This window comes from Carcharhinus amblyrhynchos, chromosome 32 (assembly GCF_965287045.1).
Source record: "Carcharhinus amblyrhynchos chromosome 32, sCarAmb.v2.hapA, whole genome shotgun sequence".
Classification (NCBI taxonomy): domain Eukaryota; kingdom Metazoa; phylum Chordata; class Chondrichthyes; order Carcharhiniformes; family Carcharhinidae; genus Carcharhinus; species Carcharhinus amblyrhynchos.
The window spans coordinates 22,022,833-22,043,435 of NC_137355.1; the positions used below are offsets into that span (position 1 = coordinate 22,022,833).

At 47.7% G+C, this 20,603-nt stretch overlaps 1 protein-coding gene across 1 annotated transcript in view; it reads left to right on the top strand.

The window, feature by feature from the left end:
* The window catches only part of lingo1a (leucine rich repeat and Ig domain containing 1a), a 407,454-nt gene extending 388,225 nt beyond the window's left edge, over positions 1 to 19,229 (top strand). Inside the window, exon 5 of the mRNA XM_080215987.1 lies at positions 17,243 to 19,229. Within this exon, the coding sequence (XP_080072113.1) occupies positions 17,255 to 19,096 (1,842 nt within the window). The 5' untranslated portion in view covers positions 17,243 to 17,254 and the 3' untranslated portion in view covers positions 19,097 to 19,229. The remainder of the gene's footprint in view (positions 1 to 17,242) is intronic.
* The last annotated feature ends 1,374 nt before the right edge of the window (positions 19,230 to 20,603 follow it).

Genomic DNA, 20,603 nt, shown 5'->3' on the forward strand with positions numbered 1-20,603 from the left:
GCTAACCACTGTGCTACCATGCCGCCCTGAGTGACTCACCTGAGGAAGGAGCAGTGCTCCGAAAGCTCTTAATGCCAAAAAAATCTGTTGGGCTTTAACCTAATGTTGTGAGAGTTCTTACTGAGCAATTGTGTTAAACATCCCACTCCTACATCAAATCCTCTCACTATGAAGTCCAGTGGTATGTTGGCCTTCTTTACTGCCTGCTGTACCTACACACTTACTTTCAGTGACAGGCTGCAAATGAGATTACTGACTGGACAAAAAAGGACAAAAGAAAAACACGCACAGGCTGTGAGTAAAATTACTAGGTGGGTAAAAATGGCTGCAGTAAATTTTTCGATCCCACCTCCAAACCAGTTGAAAAATGACAAAAAACTGGCAAGTTTTCCCAATTACAATAAAAACACTGCGATCCAACAGACTTAATTAAGAAGCCTAAAATGATAAGAGTAGCTACGCTTTAAACACTGCTGGAGGGAGGCCACTATAAAGTGTATACCAGGCTAAATCAGTACAGAAAAAAAATGACAGAGACTGTAAATCCCCCTGAGGGATTTGGCAGAAATAATAGTAGGAGGGATTACTATTTAAAGGGCGAAAAGCTGCAGCATGCTATGGTGCAGAGGGACCTGGGGGTCCTTGTGCATGAGTCGCAAAAACCCAGTCTGCAGGTGCAGCAGGTGGTCAAGAAGGCGAATGGGATGCTGGCCTTTATAGCGAGGGGGATAGAATATAAAAGCAGGGAGGTCTTGCTGCAATTGTACAGGACACTGGTGAGGCCGCAGCTGGAGTACTGTGTCCAGTTTTGGTCGCCGTACTTGTGCAAGGATATATTGGCCTTGGAGGGAGTGCAGAGGAGGTTCACTAGGCTGATACCAGAGATGAGGGGGTTAGACTATGAAGAGAGACTAAATAGACTGGGTCTGTACTTGTTGGAGTTTAGAAGGATGAGGGGGGATCTTACAGAGACGTATAAGATAATGAAAGGGATGGATAGGGTAGAGGTAGAGAGATTCTTCCCGCTCAGAAAGGACAGCAGGACTAGAGGGCACAGCCTCAAGATAAAGGGGGGGCAGTTTAGAACGGAGTTGAGGAGGAACTTCTTCACTCAAAGGGTGGTGAATCTCTGGAATTCTCTGCCCGTTGAAGTGGTAGAGGCTACCTCGCTAAATATATTTAAGACACGGGTAGATAGGTTTTTGACAGACAAGGGAATTAAGGGTTATGGGGAGAAAGCGGGAAAGAGGAACTGAGCCACTTCAGATCAGCCATGATCTTACTGAATGGCGGGGCAGGCTTGAAGGGCTAGATGGCCTACTCCTGCTCCTATTTCTTATGTTCTTATGATTGTAAAAGCCTTCAATTCACCTTCTGAACCCCCAGGTGAATGTTACATATGAACAATATGTATTCAACTGGAGTTCAGAGTGTAAATGAGACCATTGAATAGTAAATCACAGTAATAACATAGCTAGCAGAGTGATGTGAATGTTGACAGCTGATCTGATTAAAGATAGATTGGTCTAGGGCATGAGGAATCCCTTGGTGGGAACAAGTCTGCTAAAAGGTGAGAAACTGACACAATAGAAAGTGATTGATGTGTGCTGAAATGCAGAAGTTGTAAAACGTCAGCTAGAGAACTTGTATGGCAGAGCAGACCAGGAGATACATTACGCTGAGAGACAGTTCAAGCCTAAAGGGCAGGGCAATCACGGATAAAGGGCAGGATGCAAATACTGTGGAGGACAACATTCATGGGACAAGATGGATTGTCCAACAAAGGGAAAGCAGTGTTTTAACCACATGAAAGAGAATCATTTTGCAAACAAGTGTTTGGCTAGAAAGAAGCAAAACAAACCTATTCAGAAAGCTGCTGGACAGAGATCAGCAAAGGATTCTGATGAGGAACTACACACCATGTAACAGGATGGTTCAGCCTAGTCTATAGGATCCGAGAGGTTTCTGTGATCATCATCGTATCAAGTGAACAAGAAATGTCAGAGAGACACTGATGCGTCGTGGAACTTCATGGTCTTCACTGACCTGTGCAAAGTGGCTCAACACAGTGATCCAAAAATGCAGCCCTCGAAAGTGAATTGAGGCTATCTGCTGGCATGATACTCATACCAAGGGGACACATTAGTCTGAACACAGAGTTCTAGATCATAGATGGGATGCAACAGCAACTCATCTCAGTCAGAGCAAGTCAAAAGCTGGTAATCCTGAATATGCCAACAGAGACAGGGAGACAGACAGACAGACATGACCCCAGAGAGAGAGAGGGAAGGCAGACAGTCAGACAAGACCCCAAAGAGAGGAAGGGAGACCCCAGAGAGAGGGTGACAATGCTCAAATAAACCACAAGATGGTTGCTGGCCATGTCAGTGTAATGAAATGCACAATCTGAGTGTAAATGTTCTCATCAGAGCTAAACTGGAAGAGTTGAAGGCAAGATTCCAGCTCTGTGTATACCAGTGAAAATGCACGATAAACTTAAATCTTCAATGAACCAAACTGTGAGATCAGAACAAACACAAGCGGCACAGCAGCTAATGCTGCTGCCTCACAGTACCAAGGACCCAGGTTCGATTCCAGCCTCAGGTCACTGTCTGTGTGGAGCCTGCATGTTCTCCCTGTGTCTGCGTGGGTTTCCTCCAGGTGCACCGGTTTCCTCCCACAGTCCAAAGATGTGCAGGTTATGATGCACCATGCTAACCTGCCCTTAGTGTCAGGAGGATTAGCAGGTTAAATACATGGGGTTGTGGGGATAGAGTCTGGGTGGGATTGTTGTCGCTACAGGCTTGATGGTCTGTAGGGTGCAGTGTAGGGATTCAATTCTGTTCTGAAATTCAGAGATGATACAAGGTACCAGGAGGAAAGAATAACCCACAATTCCACAGCTGCCAACTCAAAAACCTCAACCAGATATACAGGTGCAAGCAGAGGCAGATACACCTCTGCTAGGGAAGCTGCTTCTTCACTGCAACTGAGCCCACAGGGAAAAGGGGTCTCACACCTGTACATCATTTCCAGAGGTCCAAGGGCCCCCATAACCGCAATGGAACTTCAATCACCAAGACAACAAGGATCATAAGAGTGACAATCTCCACGTTAGGATTCTCCAAACAAGAAACATCGCTTGGAGGAACAGCCAATGTCGATACTCCATCAAGAGGTCTGCACAGCTGGCTGGGATTCTCTGAGAATGAGCAGGAAAGTGGGAGAATTTCCTACCTGTATTTTGGGTGTATTTAGTTTTACGAATCTCTGACATTCTGTGCTCCACAGTGTGCCTCAGAGGGGGTTCATGCTGAAAAGTGGGCTGGGGGGAGAACAGAGCCCCCTCTGTCCCAGGAGGCCAGAATCAGCTCACTGTGAGATTGGCACGCACACACACTGGCACCCCTCCCAATCACCAGTCTCTCAAACGCCAGCTTCCCAAACCACATTGCACCTCACCCTGATTGCTGTCCTACTGACCCTGATCTTCTCCCCCCCACCCCTCCCCCACACAGTGTGCAGCCACCAATCCCACTGCTGAGTGCGCAATAGGCCCTGCACCCCCACCACCTCCCCCCACTACCCCGTTCCCACCACACCCCCCCCCCCCCCCCCCCCCCGCCAGCCTGGATCGGCCAGACACCAGCTGCGATTCTCGCTACAGTGCCCCGCTGATGTTTCCTGGCTCGCTGTGCTACTCGAGCAGAGTAAGAAGTCTCACAACACCTGGTATTGTGAGACTTCTTACTGTGTTTACCCCAGTCCAACACCAGCATTTGCACATCGTGACTCGAGCAGTGCAGAGGGATGGGAGAATCATCCCTAATGTGCGCCGTACAGATGCAGAGACTGACTAAAACACCAAACAGTTGTCAATGCGTGAGAACACTGGGTTCACAGTGGGTAACTTAGGCAACTCCAAGCCACACAGGATTATGCATGCAATAGTGTATTTTGTTCAGAGAGAAAGGGGGAAGTTTGTATCTTTTTTAAATGAGGTTTGTACTTTCTTTTGGAAATAAAGGGGATGTTTGGGTTTTACAAATGCAATCCTGTACTAAATGATTACCCAGAATGAAAATCGGTTTGGACCAGTATTCTTATTTCCCTGCTGTATTGTTTCCTTCCCCTTCTGGATAGCTGACTTGCCATAATCAAGAGCCGCTTCCATGAGCACTTTGCCTTGGAGGATAACACCTTAAAGCATGAGATGATTTGCCTCTGAGCCCTCCTGTTAGCTGAATGAGAGTCACAGGGGTCTGTTTGTAATAGTGTCCTCCACAAACTTCAGTGACAGGATATTCCGATCAGAGGATATGGAGAGAGGTCACTCGCCCCGAGTTACGCAGCAGCCTCTTCACCTCGGGTCCCCTGGGAAATATCTGGCACTGGAAGGAAGAGTTGAGCCGACCTTTCTGAGCCAGAACAATAGAGTATGAGGCCAGGAAGTTAATGAATAAAAAAACGAAACTCTCAACTCAGCAGTACAGATGTCAACGATCTTTCCAAACCAGCCTTCGTTGTGTAGCAAAGACAGAGAATTCAGATAGTTTATTGATTCATGGGAAGGTATGGGAGTCAACTATTGATCAGTCTTCCTGCAGCTGTAATGCTGGTTGGAAAATTCAAAAGTTATATTGAGTGAGAAGCTTTTAGTAATTTTACAACTTTCAGTATTTGGATCACTCATTCAGACAGTTTCACGGGGGAAATTAATGAGAAACAGTGCAAGAATTACTGAGAGTTATTGTAATATGTGACCACTCCTTCACTGCTGTTGCTTATGTAGTAATCATAACTCCTTGTCATTGAGAATGACTCTAAAAATAAACATGAATAAAAGTAGGTGGAAATGGGATTGGAGGTTGTCGGGATACCACTGTCACAAACTTGTCACATGGAACTCCTTTCCCACGGAGAGAGCACTGATATCATCTAGGAAAAACCAGAGGATATATTGGATTGGGAATGTGGATGTAAATGGGCTAAACAACATTGACTGGGAAAACGATAATGTGGGATCTTTATTTAAAGAAACATGGAAAATAGGCCATTCAGCCCTTTGAGCCTAATCAACCATTTGATCTCAACTGCTACTTGTAAACTGAGTCATAGAGTTACACAACTTACCCTGTCCCAATGACACTGACTGACAGCAGTGGGAGATAAACTCTTTTAAATGTACATGTCCATCATCTCACAACATTGCCCTTTATTTTAAACTAGAGACTTACTCTGGAAGAATCAAAGTGTATACAAAACAGCAAGTGAAAAGGAACCTGTGTCTGAATGTAATCATATACAATATCAGTGGTTTGCTTATCCATGCAGAGTTATTTACCATGATCTTGGCTGGACACTGCTGCCACTCTTCGGAATGCTGGCTGGGTCTCAGTTTAACTGTGTTCTGTTTGCAGTTGGATAGTTCAGTGTTCCTGCCATGGTATTTATTATTCTGTTTTGTTGCCCTATCGTGCTATCTGCCATGTGTTCTCAGTGCTGGACATTTGCTGGTGATTTGTGCTGGGTTCTCCGTGCAATCGCCTTCGTGCGGTTCTCAAACCTTCTGTCATCTGTTCAGTTTGGGTAATTCGAATGCCTGCCGTGGATATCTTTCATCGTCTCCTGATTCTCAATGGATGCATTGTGTACCAAGGGGTATAGGTGAATGATGATTTGGGGTGGTTTGTCCGTGCCTGTCTGCTGAACAGTAAACCCACGTTGATTCCACAGTGCGATATTTGCAAGTTCAGAATGGTCGGGCATTCTAAGACAAGAAGTCATAGGGCCCAATTTTACCATTCGGAGTCTAAGGGCCGGATCCGGGCGTAATACAGATCTGAGCCTGGAATCCTCTTTGCAGTGTGCCCATATGCTCTTTGCTGGCTCCAGTCCGATGTGTGCTATGGGTGGAGTTTAGCACTGCCAGAATGATTGAAGCTCTGGACTGCGCATGCGCAGTTCGAAAAAAATTTGAAAAAGCACGCTCAGGCAGGAAAGAAAAGAAAGCAGAGAGAGCAGCTCTCTGACACAAGTCATCCTCTGGGGTGAGGGGGGAGGAATCAGAGCATCCTCTGGGGGGGGGTGGGTCAGATGTATCTATTGGGGAGGGCGGGGGGGGTGCGAGAGGGCTGATTGTTGTCTGGTGGTCGGGGGGAGGCCTGATCACTCACTGATGGGGGGGTGGCGGATGGATCTCTGGTGGGGGGGGAAGGGGAAGGGGGGGGAGAAGGGGGCAGGGGTGTTCGCTGCTACTCTGCGGGCGACCTCTTCTCTCCACCAGAGGAACGAATCCCTCCTCCCTGTTGTGACAGTGTGTCAGTTCTCACCAACTAAATGAATGCATGCTTCAATGAGCCTAGGCTCTGACACTTATGAATAAATTCAGCAATTCAATTTTTAAATGACATCTAGTGTATATTTCTCATGTCTTATATATATTAAAGCAATTGGAAACCAGGAGGAGGGATTCGTTCCTCCGATGGGGAGGAGGGGTCACCCACAGAGTGGCAGCAGACACTCCTGCCCACCTCCCCCCCCACCCCCGATCACCCACAGAGTGGCAGCGGACCCCCTCCCGCCACCCCACCAGAGATCCATCCGACCCACCCCCCCACCCCTACCCCATCAGTGAGCGATTGGGCCTCCCTCCCACCACCAGACAATGATCAGACCTCTTGCACGTTTCCAGCCCCCCCACCCGCCCTCCCGAGGATGTGCTGACCCCCTCCCCCTCCCAAAGGATGATCTGTGTCAGAGAGCCATTGCAGACTCTGAAGCCGATTTGGAGATTCCCCGGCAAAATAAAAATCAGCTTCAGATTTTTATTTTGCAGGTCGTTTACACCGCGGATCTGGAACGGACCAGAAGAAGGTAAAGTGGGATTTGGTGAGAGAGTTGGACGCGCGGTTTATGCTAATACATTTAAATCATCAGGCTGCCCGATTCGGGTGTGGACTGGATCCCTGCCCCAATCGAGTGTCGGGAAAGCCATGATCGGGTGCAGATCGCGTTAAAGGCCCGGTGCCCGAATTTACTGCAATTTCGCGCCTGCAAACGGGTGCAAAGTTTTTGGCAAAATTTGGCCCATAGTCTTAGGATAAGGGGCAGCAAATTTAAAACAGATTTGAGGAGAAACTGCTTCTCCCAAAGGGTTGTGAACCTGTGGAATTCGCTGGCTCAAAGTGCGGTGGGTGCTAAATTTAAGGAGGAGTTAGACAGGTTTTTAATTGGTAATGGGTTGAAGGGTTATGGGGGGAAGGCAGGAAAATGGGGATGAGGAGCCTGTCAGCCATGATCGAATGGCAGAGCGAACTCGATAGGCCAAATGGCCTAATTCTGCTCCTGTGCCTTATAAACTTATGAATATACATATTCAGTTCTGGCTGAGTTACCTAGCCTGTCGGCTGATGATTTGCATTACAGAATTGGGTGATCTCCGGGGTGTGAGTACGGGATTTCCAGCGGGGTGTTTGCAATGTAAAGTATCTGAGGTAACCTGGGTGAATTTTAGTGACAGGGTCCAGGCAATGGAATCTCCAAGCCATGATTTGGCAGTGATTGGTGAAACATTGGTTCATGTGGGTACGTACATTTCAGTATGCAGAGTGGACTGATGGACACACCTTCACCAGTATCCAGTTTTATAACAGCCATGCTGCCTCTACAGGCACACAACCTGAATGGTGTCAAAAGCTCCTGTTGGCAGCACTGTCCCAATACATTGTTTGATGTACAGAGTGAGCAGACATTCATCACAGTGAACATCGATGTCCTGTCAGCCTCAGCATACCGCTTGGCTAGACATTTCATGGATCTTTTCTTGATGCTGTTTGGTAGATTTGGTCTGACTCGGTTGGAATGCTGAACCTGTCTGGCCTTTGGTTCTGGCTTCTCATGATGTCAGAGCACTTAGCCCAGTCCCTGCTTTCTGAACAGACCCTCCCAATATCCTGTGATGCTTTGTGCTTTGCAGCTTTATAAACTGGGTAATTTCTGGCAGCATTAATGAGGCCAGGACCACATTGCATACTGGGTTTGTTGCACTGGCTATTGGGTCTGTGGCAAATGAATGACTCATTGCTTGTAGACTCAGTCTAGCCTGTGTTTTGCTTTGTACTTGTGTCCACAGTGTAACTTTTGGTGGGTCCAAGAAGTTTCTTTGGAACTCTTCAACTGGGCTTGATGTTCCCACGAGCTCGATTATTCCAGCTCAATCTGATGCTGAAAAGTTACAATGAAGCCTCGTGTTAATGTATTTACTTATCAATTGATTAATGGTGTCCGTCAACTGCTGTCTCGGGGACTTGAATTTCCTAGTGTGAAACCCAGTGAGATTCCCGCTGGGAGCATTCAGTGCAATTCCATTCACAATTCACTCTCACTTAGAAATGTTTTTGAAGCCTGAGGAGATTCAAACTGAATTCTCCTACGCTCAGAATTTCTTTTGGAATGGGGACATAAAGCCTCGGAGATTGGGTTCCCAATCTCAAAGTTAAGATGAAGGTTCCCCTCCCCCTCCTCCCCACCACAGACATTGCAACCCCTTCACAGACATGGCAAACACACCCAACCTGTGACCCTAGAGGGGCAACCTACCCCCAATCACTAAATGGCCAGGTCTCACCACCACTGCCCCAACACACCCTCCACTGGCATAAGGATAACCCCTCCCCCTCCCATCCATCCATTCTTTCTGGCCAGGCCCACCCTTCCCAGGTGAACGATATTCCACCAGGGGGTTGCCTGAGGCCTCACCCCCTTCAGGAACCCTCCCCTCACCACCCCCCCAGGCCCTGACACTTGCCAATGCCACCCTCGTACCCGGGCATTGTCAGGCACAACCATGTTCCCCAGCCAGCGGAGGTTTCAGTGGTCTCTGAGCCCCTGGCATGGCCAGTAACTGATCTCTGTTTGTGGAGACCAGTATTGATTGGCGCCAGGCTCCTGCTGTGCCAGAGGTTTGGAGAATTGCAGGAGTCGGGAGAATCTGGCTCCAAACTGTCCCTTGCTGGGTGTTTACATCGGGGAAAATCCCAAAGGAGGTTCTTGCCAGCGCTGAGGCCCACCCCCCGTGGATCTCCAACCTCGCGCTGCCCCAGTGCGGTCTGTGCATGAACGCACAGATCTGGAGAATTGCCACCATTACATTTGTGAGTTGAGCTTCACGCATGATTGATGTTTGAGCGATGACCATTGCTGAAATTTTCTTCCCCATGGTGGGATCTTCCACTCCCATCTCTGGTGACCCCCCCCACAACAAGCGGAGCAGAGTACAGGGCGTGCAAAACCCCGCAGACATTTGACTAGACCAATGAATCATACTGCTGGCCAATAGCAGGCTGTCTCCACCACCGAATAATCAGCCAGAAAATCCCACCCTATTTTTTATCTGTATTTTTACAGTCAGTCCTGAAGTGTTTATGTGAAAGTTTTCATTGCCTGTAACAATTTTATTATCTGGTTTGAATTATTGAGCTCAAGAAGGCAAAACTCTACACACTGTGGATACAAAATAAACTCAGATAGGAAGTCCACTGCTTTCTGATTGAATTGTGGAAATTCTGTGGAAATCCCATGCCTCTTTGTGGGATTACGAGAACCTTCTGGTTTAAGATAGCTATTCAGGCATCCTTACAACTAGACAGAACCTGGTTTTACTCTGAGTTGCAGTATCTTAAGTGGCCACTGCCTTAGCTTATCATAGGATGCTGCTTGACTGCAGTAGTGGTGATGTTGAGCTGTTTCTCAGGCTTGGGTTAAATTCTGTCTATTACACAGTGATTTTGGCATGAAATGGAACTCACTGCTTCAGTGGAAAAATTTAACAGTAAAAAACACAGCCGCCTTCCAATTCTTAGGGGTGTGGCTGAATGGATTGTTCTTCCTTGTCACATTCTTCAGTATTGAATTTCCCCTGATAGGATACATGGGGGTGTGGGAGGGGGAATGGGTGGATAGAGTCAGTCAAAGGGGAGAGTGTACATGGGGGTGTGGGAGGGGGAATGGGTGGATAGAGTCAGTCAAAGGGGAGAGTGTACATGGGGGTGTGGGAAGGAGAATGGGTGGATAGAGTCAGTCATAGGGGAGAGTGTACATGGTGATGTGGGAGGGGGAATGGGCGGATAGAGTCAGTCAAAGGGGAGAGTGTACATGGGGGTGTGGGAAGGGGAATGGGTGGATAGAGTCAGTCATAGGGGAGAGTGTACATGGGGTGTGGGAGGGGGAATGGGTGGATAGAGTCAGTCAAAGGGGAGAGTGTACATGGGGTGTGGGAAGGGGAATGGGCGGATAGAGTCTGTGATAGGGGACAGTGCACATGGTGATGTGGGAGGGGGAATGGGTGGGTAAAGTCAGTGATGATGGAGAGTGTATATGGGGGTGTGGGAGGGGAAGGTCTGCCCTGGGCTTTCTCTGCCATTTGGCTATCTCTTGTGTGTCTGGCCTCTCAGTGTGATTCTCAGACTGTCTTCCCAGGGAACTTGTTCACCAACATCAACACACTGTGTTCACTGCAGCTCTGGAGAGAGTATTTGATCATCCAATGAGCTCTGAGAGTGGGAGGTAAATAGGGGGTGAGGTTAATAGGTTGTGGATTGGGAATTCCTGTGAGTTTGTGTTTCATGCTAATGAAACACTGAGAAACCCCATAGAATCTATGGGAGTGCAGCTTAATGGCGAATCACTTGCTCTCATTTCATGTCTCTCAGTCTCTGTCCTAGTCTGCTTTGTGACTCCTGTAATATTTTATCCAGCTGTATATTAACTCAGGTGGAGTGGGCAGATTGAATGAGAGCAGGAATTGCAGTGTAAACACCTACTGCAATGCAACAAAATACTCTGAGCTTATAAAACCCCAGAAAGATGAGGTGGCTGCTGGGTTCTGTAAATCTGTGTCAATTAAGGGGGTTGGGGGCAGTCGCTTGCTGCCACTCTGCTGTTTCTCAATGAACGTAAGCACAGAGAGGCTTGTGTCATTTCCTAAATCAGCCCAGATTCTGCAGCGTCACTGAATATGAATGCAGGGCTGGTGCAATCCTAGACACAAAAGACTTGCAGATTTAACAGAGTCACCCTGTCACAGTGAAATGGCTTTTCTCTGAGAAATCTTAGCAATGCAAGAAACACCGTGTGGCATTGAGCCAGCCTGTACTGTGCAAGCATTAGCTCAAATTGTGAGCGTAGATCTTAAAACAACATCCTCCTCAACCCATCAAATAAACTGATCGCAAGTCAGTGTGTACATGTGAGGATATATACGTGTGTGTGTGTGTGTGTGTGTGTGCGTGCATGCCTGAGTGTGTGTGTGTGTGTGTGTGTATATCTGTGTGTGTTTGTCTGATTGTGTCTGTGCCTGTGTGGCATGTGTGTGTGTAGTGTGTAAGGAAGGCTGCGCTGTGTATGTGGATCAGTACACATTAGGACCACATGCTCTGGATGTACAGCTGAACTGTCACTTTGGGTGAGTTATGAGCTCTTCACCTCACAGCTCGAACATGAGCACAGTTAAAACATGGCCAGTTGTACAAACCACAGGGGACACTGATACAGACTCTCACATTCTCCACTAGCTGCCGTGTCCTTGTTTCCTCTCCGTGACAAATCAAAGATGTAAGATTTTCAGTCATATTTTTTCCAGAATATGGCCCAGGAACAATAAACTGGGATTAACTGCCCCTTGTCAATTTAATATCAGCCTACGCTCAGGAGAGCTGAGAACTGACTCGCTCAGAGTCAGAACGTTGTGAGTTCAAATCCCACTCAAAAACAAAACCTAGGATAACATTTAAATGCCGCCACACTGAGGGAGCGCTGCAGGCACGGTGCATAGCATCATAGAATTATACAGAGCAGAAGAGGCCCTTCAGCCCATCGAGTCTGCACTGACACATTAGAAACACATGACCTCCCACCCAATCCCATTTACCAGTGCTTGGCCATAGCCCTGAATGTTATGATGTGTCAAATGCTCACCCAGGTACTTTTTAAAGGATGTGAGGCATCCCGTTTCCGTCACCCTCCCAGACAGCACATTCCAAACCGTCACCACCTTCTGCGTAACAAAGCTTTTCCTCACATCCCCTCAAGCCTCCTGTCCCTCACCTTAAACCTCTATCCCCTCGTAACTGACCCTTCAACTAAGGGGAGCAGCTGCTCCTTATCCACTCTGTCCATGGATCTCAAAAATCTTGCACATCTCAATCAGGTCGCCCCTCAGTCTTCTCTGCTCCAACCCAAACAACCCATGCCTATCGAACCTCTCTTCATAATTTAAATGTTCCATTCCAGGCAGCATCCTGGTGAATGTCTTCTGCACCCCCTCCAGTGTAATCACATCCTTCCTATAATGTGGCGACCTGTACACAGTCCTCTCGCTGTGGCCTCACCAAAGTTCTATACAACTCCATGACTCCCCTGCTTTGTAATCTGTGCCTCGATTGATAAAGGCAAGTGTCCCGTATGCCCTTTTCACCACCCTACTAATATGTCCTTCTGCCTTCAGAAATCTGTGGACATACACACCAAGGTCCCTTTCTTCCTGAGAACTTCCTGGTGTTCTACCAATCATTGAATACTTCCTTGTCAAATTACTCCTTGCAAAGTATATCACCTCTCACTTCTCAGGGTTAAATTCAATCTGCACTTATCTGACCATTCTGTGTATACCTTCTTGTAGCCCAAGACACTCCACCTCCACCTCTGTGTGATCAGCAAACTTACTAATCTTACTGCCCATGTAATCATCAATGTCATTTATGTAATTGATGAATAATAGGGGACCTAGCACAGACCCCTATGTACAGCCACTGGACACTGGCTTCCAGTCACTAAAGCAGCCTCCTGCCTTCACTGAACCAATTTTGAATTCATTTTACCAAATTACACTGGATCCCATGTGAATTTACCTTCTTTACAAGTCTCCCATGTGGGACCTTGTCAAAGGCTTTGCTGAAATCCATATAAACTACATCGACTGCACTACCCTCACCTACACACCTGGTCACCCCCTCAAAATATTCAATCAGATTTATTGAGCATGATCTCTCTCTGCCAAAGCCATGCTGACTATCCTTGATCAAACCTTGCCTCTCCAAATGGTGACACATTCTATCCTTCATGATTTTCTCTAATAGTTTCCCTCCCACTGATGTGAAACTCACTAGTCTGTACAACACTTAAATAGCAGAACCACATTAGCTATTTTCCAGTCATCTGGCCCCATGGCCAAAGAACCATTGAAATTTTGGGTCAGAGCCCCTGCAATCTCCTCTCTTGCCTCCCACAGCAGCGTAGGGCACAATTCATCTGGACCTGGAGACTTATCCACTTTTAAAGCTGCTAACACTTCCAAAACCTTGTCCTTCCCTACATCAATTTGCCCAAGAACCTCCTAGTCCCTTTCCCTGTATTCCATACCATCGTCTTCATTCTGTTGAGTGAAGTCAGAAGTAAAGTATTCATTCAACACTCTGCCAATATATCCTCTGGCTTCACCCACAGACTGCCATCCCTTGGTCCCTAATCTTTCCCTGGTTATCCTCTTCTCTTTGATATACTTATTGAATATCTGAGATTTTCTCTGTTCATACCAGTTGGAGCTTACTCATATCCCCACTTTGTTCTGAATTGCTTTCTAAAGCTCCATCCTGCACTTTCTGTACTTCATTAATGCCTCCCCAAGTACCTGCCTTTACCTTCTCATTGTATCCTGAGTATCTCTGGTCATCCATGCTTCTCTGAGTTTGTTACTCCTTTCTTTCACACGAGGGGAACATGCTAGGCGCGTATCCCCTCCAATTCCTTTTTGTCCATTGTTCTTGTTCGTATTTCCCCATTAGTAGTTGTTCCCAGTCCAGCATGGCCAGATCCTGCCTTATTTAACTAAAATCCACTCTCCCCCAATCCAAAACTCTTTGTTGCAACTTGTCAATTTTTTTAGTGCCATTCCACTGCCTTTTCCTCACACTCTTACACATCGATTCCATTCAAATAATTATCCAATGCCCTCTTGAATGCCTGGATTGAATCTGCCTCCACCACACTTCCATGCAGCACATTCCGAAACCCAAACCACTCGCTGTGTCAGAACATTTATTCCCACATTGCATTTGCTCCTTTTGCAAATCACTTTAAGCCTATGCCCTCTCACTCTTGGGGGGAGATTACTGTGTGTATCTGGGGGAAAGATTACTGTATTTGGGGGGGAGATTACTGTGTATTTGGGTGGGAGATTACTGTGTGTATTTGGGGGGTGATTACTGTGTGTATTTGGGTGGGAGATTACTGTGTAGTTGGGTGGGAGATTACTGTGTGTATTTGGGTGGGAGATTACTGTGTGTATTTGGGTGGGAGATTACTGTGTATTTGGGGGGAGATTACTGTGTGTATTTGGGGGGAGATTACTGTGTATTTGAGGGGGAGATTACTGTGTGTATTTGGGGGGACTACTGTGTGTATTGGGGGAGATTACTGTGTATTTGGGGGAGATTACTGTGTGTATTTGGGGGAGATTACTGTGTATTTGTGGGGAGATTACTGTGTGTATTTGGGGGGGGAGATTACTGTGTGTATTTGGGGGGGGTGACTACTGTGTGTATTTGGGTGGGAGATAACTGCATTTGGGGGGGGTGACTACTGTGTGTATTTGGGGGGAGATTACTGTGTGTATTTGGGGGGGAGATTACTGTGTATTGGGGGGGTCACTACTGTGTGTATTTGGGTGGGAGATTACTGTGTATTTGTGGGGAGATTAATGTGTATTTGGAGGGGTGACTACTGTGTGTATTTGGGGGGAGATTACTGTGAGTAATTGGGGGGAGATTACTGTGTGTATTTTGGGAGTTGATTACTGTGTGTATTTAGGGGGAGATTACTGTGTGTATTTGGGGGGAGATTACTGTGTGCATTTGGGGGGAAGACAACTGTGTATTTGGGGGGGGTAATTACTGTGTGTATTTGGGGGGAGATTACTGTGTGTATTTGGGGGGGAGATTACTGTGTGTATTTTGGGGGGGGATTACTGTGTATTTAGGGGGCAGATTACTGTGTGTATTTGGGGGGGAGATTACTGTGTGTATTTGGGGGGGAGATTGTGTGTATTTGGGGAAGATTACTGTGTGTATTTAGGGGGGAGATTACTGTGTGAATTTGGGTGAGATTACTGTGTGTATTTGGGGGCTGATGACTGTGTGTATTTGGGGCGAGGGTTTACCGTGTGTATTTGGGGGGGAGATTACTGTGTGTATTTGGGGCATGATGACTGTGTATTTGGGGGGGAGATTACTGTGTGTATTTGGGGGGTGATGACTGTCTATTTGGGGGGAGATTACTGTGTGTATTTGGCGGGTGATGACTGTGTATTGGGGGGAGATGACTGTGTATTTGGGGTGAGGGATTACCGTGTGTATTTGGGGGGGTGATTACTGTGTGTATTTGGGGGGAGATAACTGTGTATTTGGGAAGAGATTACGGTGTATATTTGGGGGGAGAGATTATTGTGTGTATTTGGGGGGGGATTACTGTGTATATTTGGGGAGGAGATTACTGTGTATATTTGTGGGGGAGACAACTGTGTATTTGGGGGGAGAATACTGTGTGTATTTGTGGGGGAGACAACTGTGTATTTGGGGGAGATAACTGTGTATTTGGGAGGATTACTGTGTGTATTTGGGGGGCGATAACTGTGTATTTGGGGGGAAATCCTGTGTGTATTTGGGGGAGATTACTGTGTATTTGGGGGGGAGATTACTGTGTGTATTTGGGGGGTGATGACTGTGTGTATTTGGGGGGTGATGACTGTGTGTATTTGGGGGGAAATGACTGTGTGTACTTGGGGTGAGGGATTACCGTGCGTATTTGGGGGGAGATAACTGTGTATTTGTGGGGAGAGATTACTGTGTGTATTTGGGGGGTGATGACTGTATTTGGGGGGGAGATTACTGTGTGTATTTGGGGGGGTGATTACTGTGTGTATTTGGGGTGAGAGATTACTGTGTGTTTATGGGGGGGAGATTGTGTGTATTTGGGGGGAGATTACTGTGTGTATAAGGGGGGGAGATTACTGTGTGTATTTGGGGGGGAGATTACTGTATGTATTTGGCAGGTGATGACTGTGTATTTGGGGGGTAGATTACTGTGTGTATTTGGGGGGTGGTGACTGTGTATTTGGGGGGGAGATTACTGTGTGTATTTGGGGGGTGGTGACTGTGTATTTGGGGGGGAGATTACTGTGTGTATTTGGGGGGGTGATTACTGTGTGTATTCGGGTGGGAGATTACTATGTGTATTTGGGGGGAGATTACTGTGTGTATTTGGGGGGTGGTGACTGTATTTGGGGGGAGATTACTGTGTGTATTTGGGTGGGAGATTACTGTGTGTATTTGGGGGGGGGTGATTACTGTGTGTATTTGGGGGGGAGATTACTGTGTGTATTTGGGGGGTGATTACTGTGTGTATTTACGGGGAGATTACTGTGTGTATTAGGGGTGAAAGATTACTGTGTGTATTTGGGGGCGATTGCTGTGTGTATTTAGGGGGAGATTGTGTGTATTTGGGGGGGTAATTACTGTGTGTACTTGGGGAGAGATTACTGTGTGCATTTGTGGGGGAGATTACTGTGTGTACTTGGGGGTGATTACTGTGTATATTTGGGGGAGATTACTGTGTGTATTTAGGGGGAGATTACTGTGTGTATTTGGAGGGGAGATTACTGTGTGTACTTGGGGGTGATTACTGTGTATATTTGGGGGAGATTACTGTGTATATTTGAGGGAAATTACTGTGTGTATTTGGGGTGAGAGATTACTGTGTGTATTGGGGGGAAGATTACTGTGTGTATTTGGGGGGGAGATTACTGTGTGTATTTGGGGGGGAGATTACTGTGTGTATTGGGGGGGAGATTACTGTGTGTATTTGGGGGGAGATTACTGTGTGTATTTAGTGGGGAGATTACTGTGTGTATTTGGGGGGAGATTACTTTGTGGATTTGGGGGGGAGATTACTGTGTGTATTTGGGGGGTGATTACTGTGTATTTGGGGGTGAGATAACTGTGTGTATTTGGCGGGGAGATTACTGTGTGTATTTTGGGGGAGATTAATGTGTATTTGTGGTTTTATTTTCTCTGGTTATCTTCTGCTTTCTTTATATCAGCATGCCTGAATGTGGGTAAATGTTATACATTTACAAATCCCTAACCTTTCACTAACTGGTTGTCTCTCTCTCTCTCTCTGCTCCCTCCAGGTGAGAAGTAGGATGCTGCCTGGAGAGGCTAGTATGCAAAGCTCTGGCCTGATCTGCTGGCAGCCCATCCTGCTCCTGATATTGGGGGCGGTTTTATCAGGACACGCAACGGGCTGTCCAGCACGCTGTGACTGCTCAGCACAGGAGAGGTCTGTGGTGTGTCATCGGAAACGTTTCATCACAGTCCCTGAGGGGATTCCCACTGAAACCAGGCTGCTGGACCTCAGCAAGAACCGGATAAAGACTATCAACCAGGATGAGTTTGTCGCTTATCCGCTGCTGGAGGAGTTGGAGCTGAACGAGAATATCATCTCCACGGTGGAGCCAGGAGCTTTCAGCAACCTCTTTAACCTGAGGTCACTGGGCTTGCGGAGTAACAGGCTGAAGCTCATCCCTCTTGGGGTGTTCACTGGACTCAACAACCTGACCCAGCTGGACATCAGCGAGAACAAGATAGTCATCCTGCTGGACTACATGTTCCAGGACTTGTACAACCTCAGGTCCCTGGAAGTGGGGGACAATGATCTTGTCTACATCTCGCACCGAGCGTTCAGTGGACTGCACAGCCTGGAGCAGCTGACCCTAGAGAAATGCAACCTGACCACCGTCCCCACCGAAGCCCTGTCCCACTTGCATGGTCTCATCGTGCTGAGGCTCCGCTTCCTAAACATTAATGTGATTCAGAATTACTCCTTCAAGAGGCTGTATCGTCTCAAAGTCTTGGAGATCTCTCACTGGCCATTCCTGGACACCATGGCTGCCAACTGTCTCTATGGTTTGAACCTCACCTCCCTCACCATTACCAGCTGCAACCTGACATCTGTCCCTTATGTCGCAATCCGTCATTTGGTCTACCTGAAATTTCTCAACCTGTCCTTTAACCCCATTACAACCGTACAGGGGCACATGATGCAGGAGCTGCTCCGGTTGCAGGAGATCCACCTGGCTGGGGGGCAGCTCGTGACTATTGAACCGTACGCTTTCCGAGGCCTCAATCACCTCCGGATCCTCAATGTGTCCAGCAACTACCTGACCACCCTGGAGGAGACCGTCTTCCATTCGGTTGGCAACCTGGAGACGCTCATCCTGGACAACAACCCCCTGGCCTGTGACTGCAGACTGCTCTGGATCTTCCGTCGTCGCTGGCGTCTGAACTTTAACAGACAGCAGCCTGTCTGCACCACCCCTGAGATCGTCCAGGGCAAAGAGTTCAAGGATTTCCCCGACGTTTTGCTACCCAACTACTTCACCTGCCGGAGGGCCAGGATCCGGGACAAGAAACCCCAGAGGATCCATGTGGACGAGGGCCACACCGTCCACTTTGTCTGCAGAGCCGACGGTGACCCACCTCCTGTCATCATGTGGGTGTCCCCCAGGAAACATCAGATCTCCAGCAAGACGAACGGAAGACTGACCGTGTTCCCAGACGGCACGCTGGAGGTGCGTTATGCTCAGTTGCAGGATAATGGCAGCTACCAGTGCATTGCGATGAATGCTGGAGGCAATGACACCTCCACTGCCAGCCTGCATGTCAGAGGTTACTCCCCAGACTGGGGGCAGCAGCCCAACAAGACCTTTGCTTTTATTACCAATCAGCCCAATGACAGCAATGCCAACAGCACACGTGCCTCTGTGCCTTTTCCATTTGATATTAAAACACTTATCATAGCAACCACCATGGGATTTATTTCCTTTCTGGGGGTAGTGCTCTTTTGCCTGGTACTGCTGTTTCTCTGGAGCAGAGGCAAGGGGAACACGAAACACAACATCGAAATCGAGTATGTACCTAGGAAATCAGATGCAGGTTTAGGGACTGCAGACGCCCCCCGCAAGTTCAACATGAAAATGATCTGAGACTCTTGACGGTGAGAGCTGAGTGGGAAAACCCTCCTGCCAAGTTTAAAAACAAAACAATCTGACAGACTATTGAAAGTGATGTACTCTTTTCAAAGAAAATCTCTGTAATGGGTTTGATGATCGTTGATTTTTTTTTGAGACTCCCCCCACATCCCCCCACCCCACCACCGCCCTGCGCACCCCCCCTCCCCCCTCCCCCCCGCCCCAAAACCTGTTTGAAGACAACTTCATTTAGTTAGTTGGAATGAACATAAAGGATTGGAATGAGTCATCGTTTCTGCCATTTTGTTTCGATGTGGAGGTGATATCTAGTGTCCCAAATTGAGACAGTGAGTGAACACTTCAGCCAGTCCTTTCTGCAGCCAAAGTAACTGCCAAGTTCCACACTCAGGGAGAGCTGGACACTCCTATACCAACAATATAATCATCTCCTTAGTTACACTCCAACTATAACTCTCTCTCTCGCTCCCAACATTAGATCGGTCCAAGGTACTAGCACGAGTGCCAGGCACTGTCCATCTCTTGGTAGCACCCATGGGACTCAGTCGCCAGGCTGTGTGAGTCGTACCTCTCCGAAAGTAGTCACTAATATTCACAGAAATTCACTGGGATTTTGTGTAAGGTGTTTCATTGTCCAAAGCTGGGAGCTTGACTGAGGTTCGCTGTTTACATGTCAGCTGCTCTCATAACCCACCAAGTTACCAGGTTACACAGCTATTCACTGCACAAACTAACTGAGATAACAAGCATCATTAATTAGATTTCTAAATGTTTTGACTTTTCAGTTAAGTTGATCATTTGCCAAGTAATAAACTGGAAGATGTTCAGATCTATTCAATAGAATAGAACGATGATTATCTCAGAGAGAATAGGAACACACCAACCATAAAGAACAGCAGCAACAGTATCCTTCATCCTGTACTTACCTGCTCAAAAAACCCCACTCAAACCCAATCCCAAATATTTAATCTCCCTTCTCAACCTACCACAGCCCTGTGTACACTCCCCCCCATCACTGACTCACCCCCATCACTGACTCACCCCCATCACTGATTCCCCCCCATCACTGATTCCCCCCCATCACTGACTCTCCCCCCATCACTGACTCACCCCCATCACTGACTCTCCCCCATCACTGACTCACCCCCATCACTGACTCCCCCCCCATCACTGACTCCGCCCCCATCACTGACTCTCCCCCATCACTGACTCTCCCCCCCATCACTGACTCACCCCCCATCACTGACTCTCCCCCCCCCATCACTGACTCTCCCCCCCATCACTGACTCTCCCCCCCATCACTGACTCTCCCCCCCATCACTGACTCGCCCCCCCATCACTGACTCTCCCCCCATCACTGACTCCCCCCCCATCACTGACTCTCCCCCCCATCACTGACTCTCCCCCCATCACTGATTCTCACCCCATCACTGACTCCCCCCCATTACTGACTCTCCCCCCCATCACTGACTCTCCCCCCATCACTGACTCTCCCCCCATCACT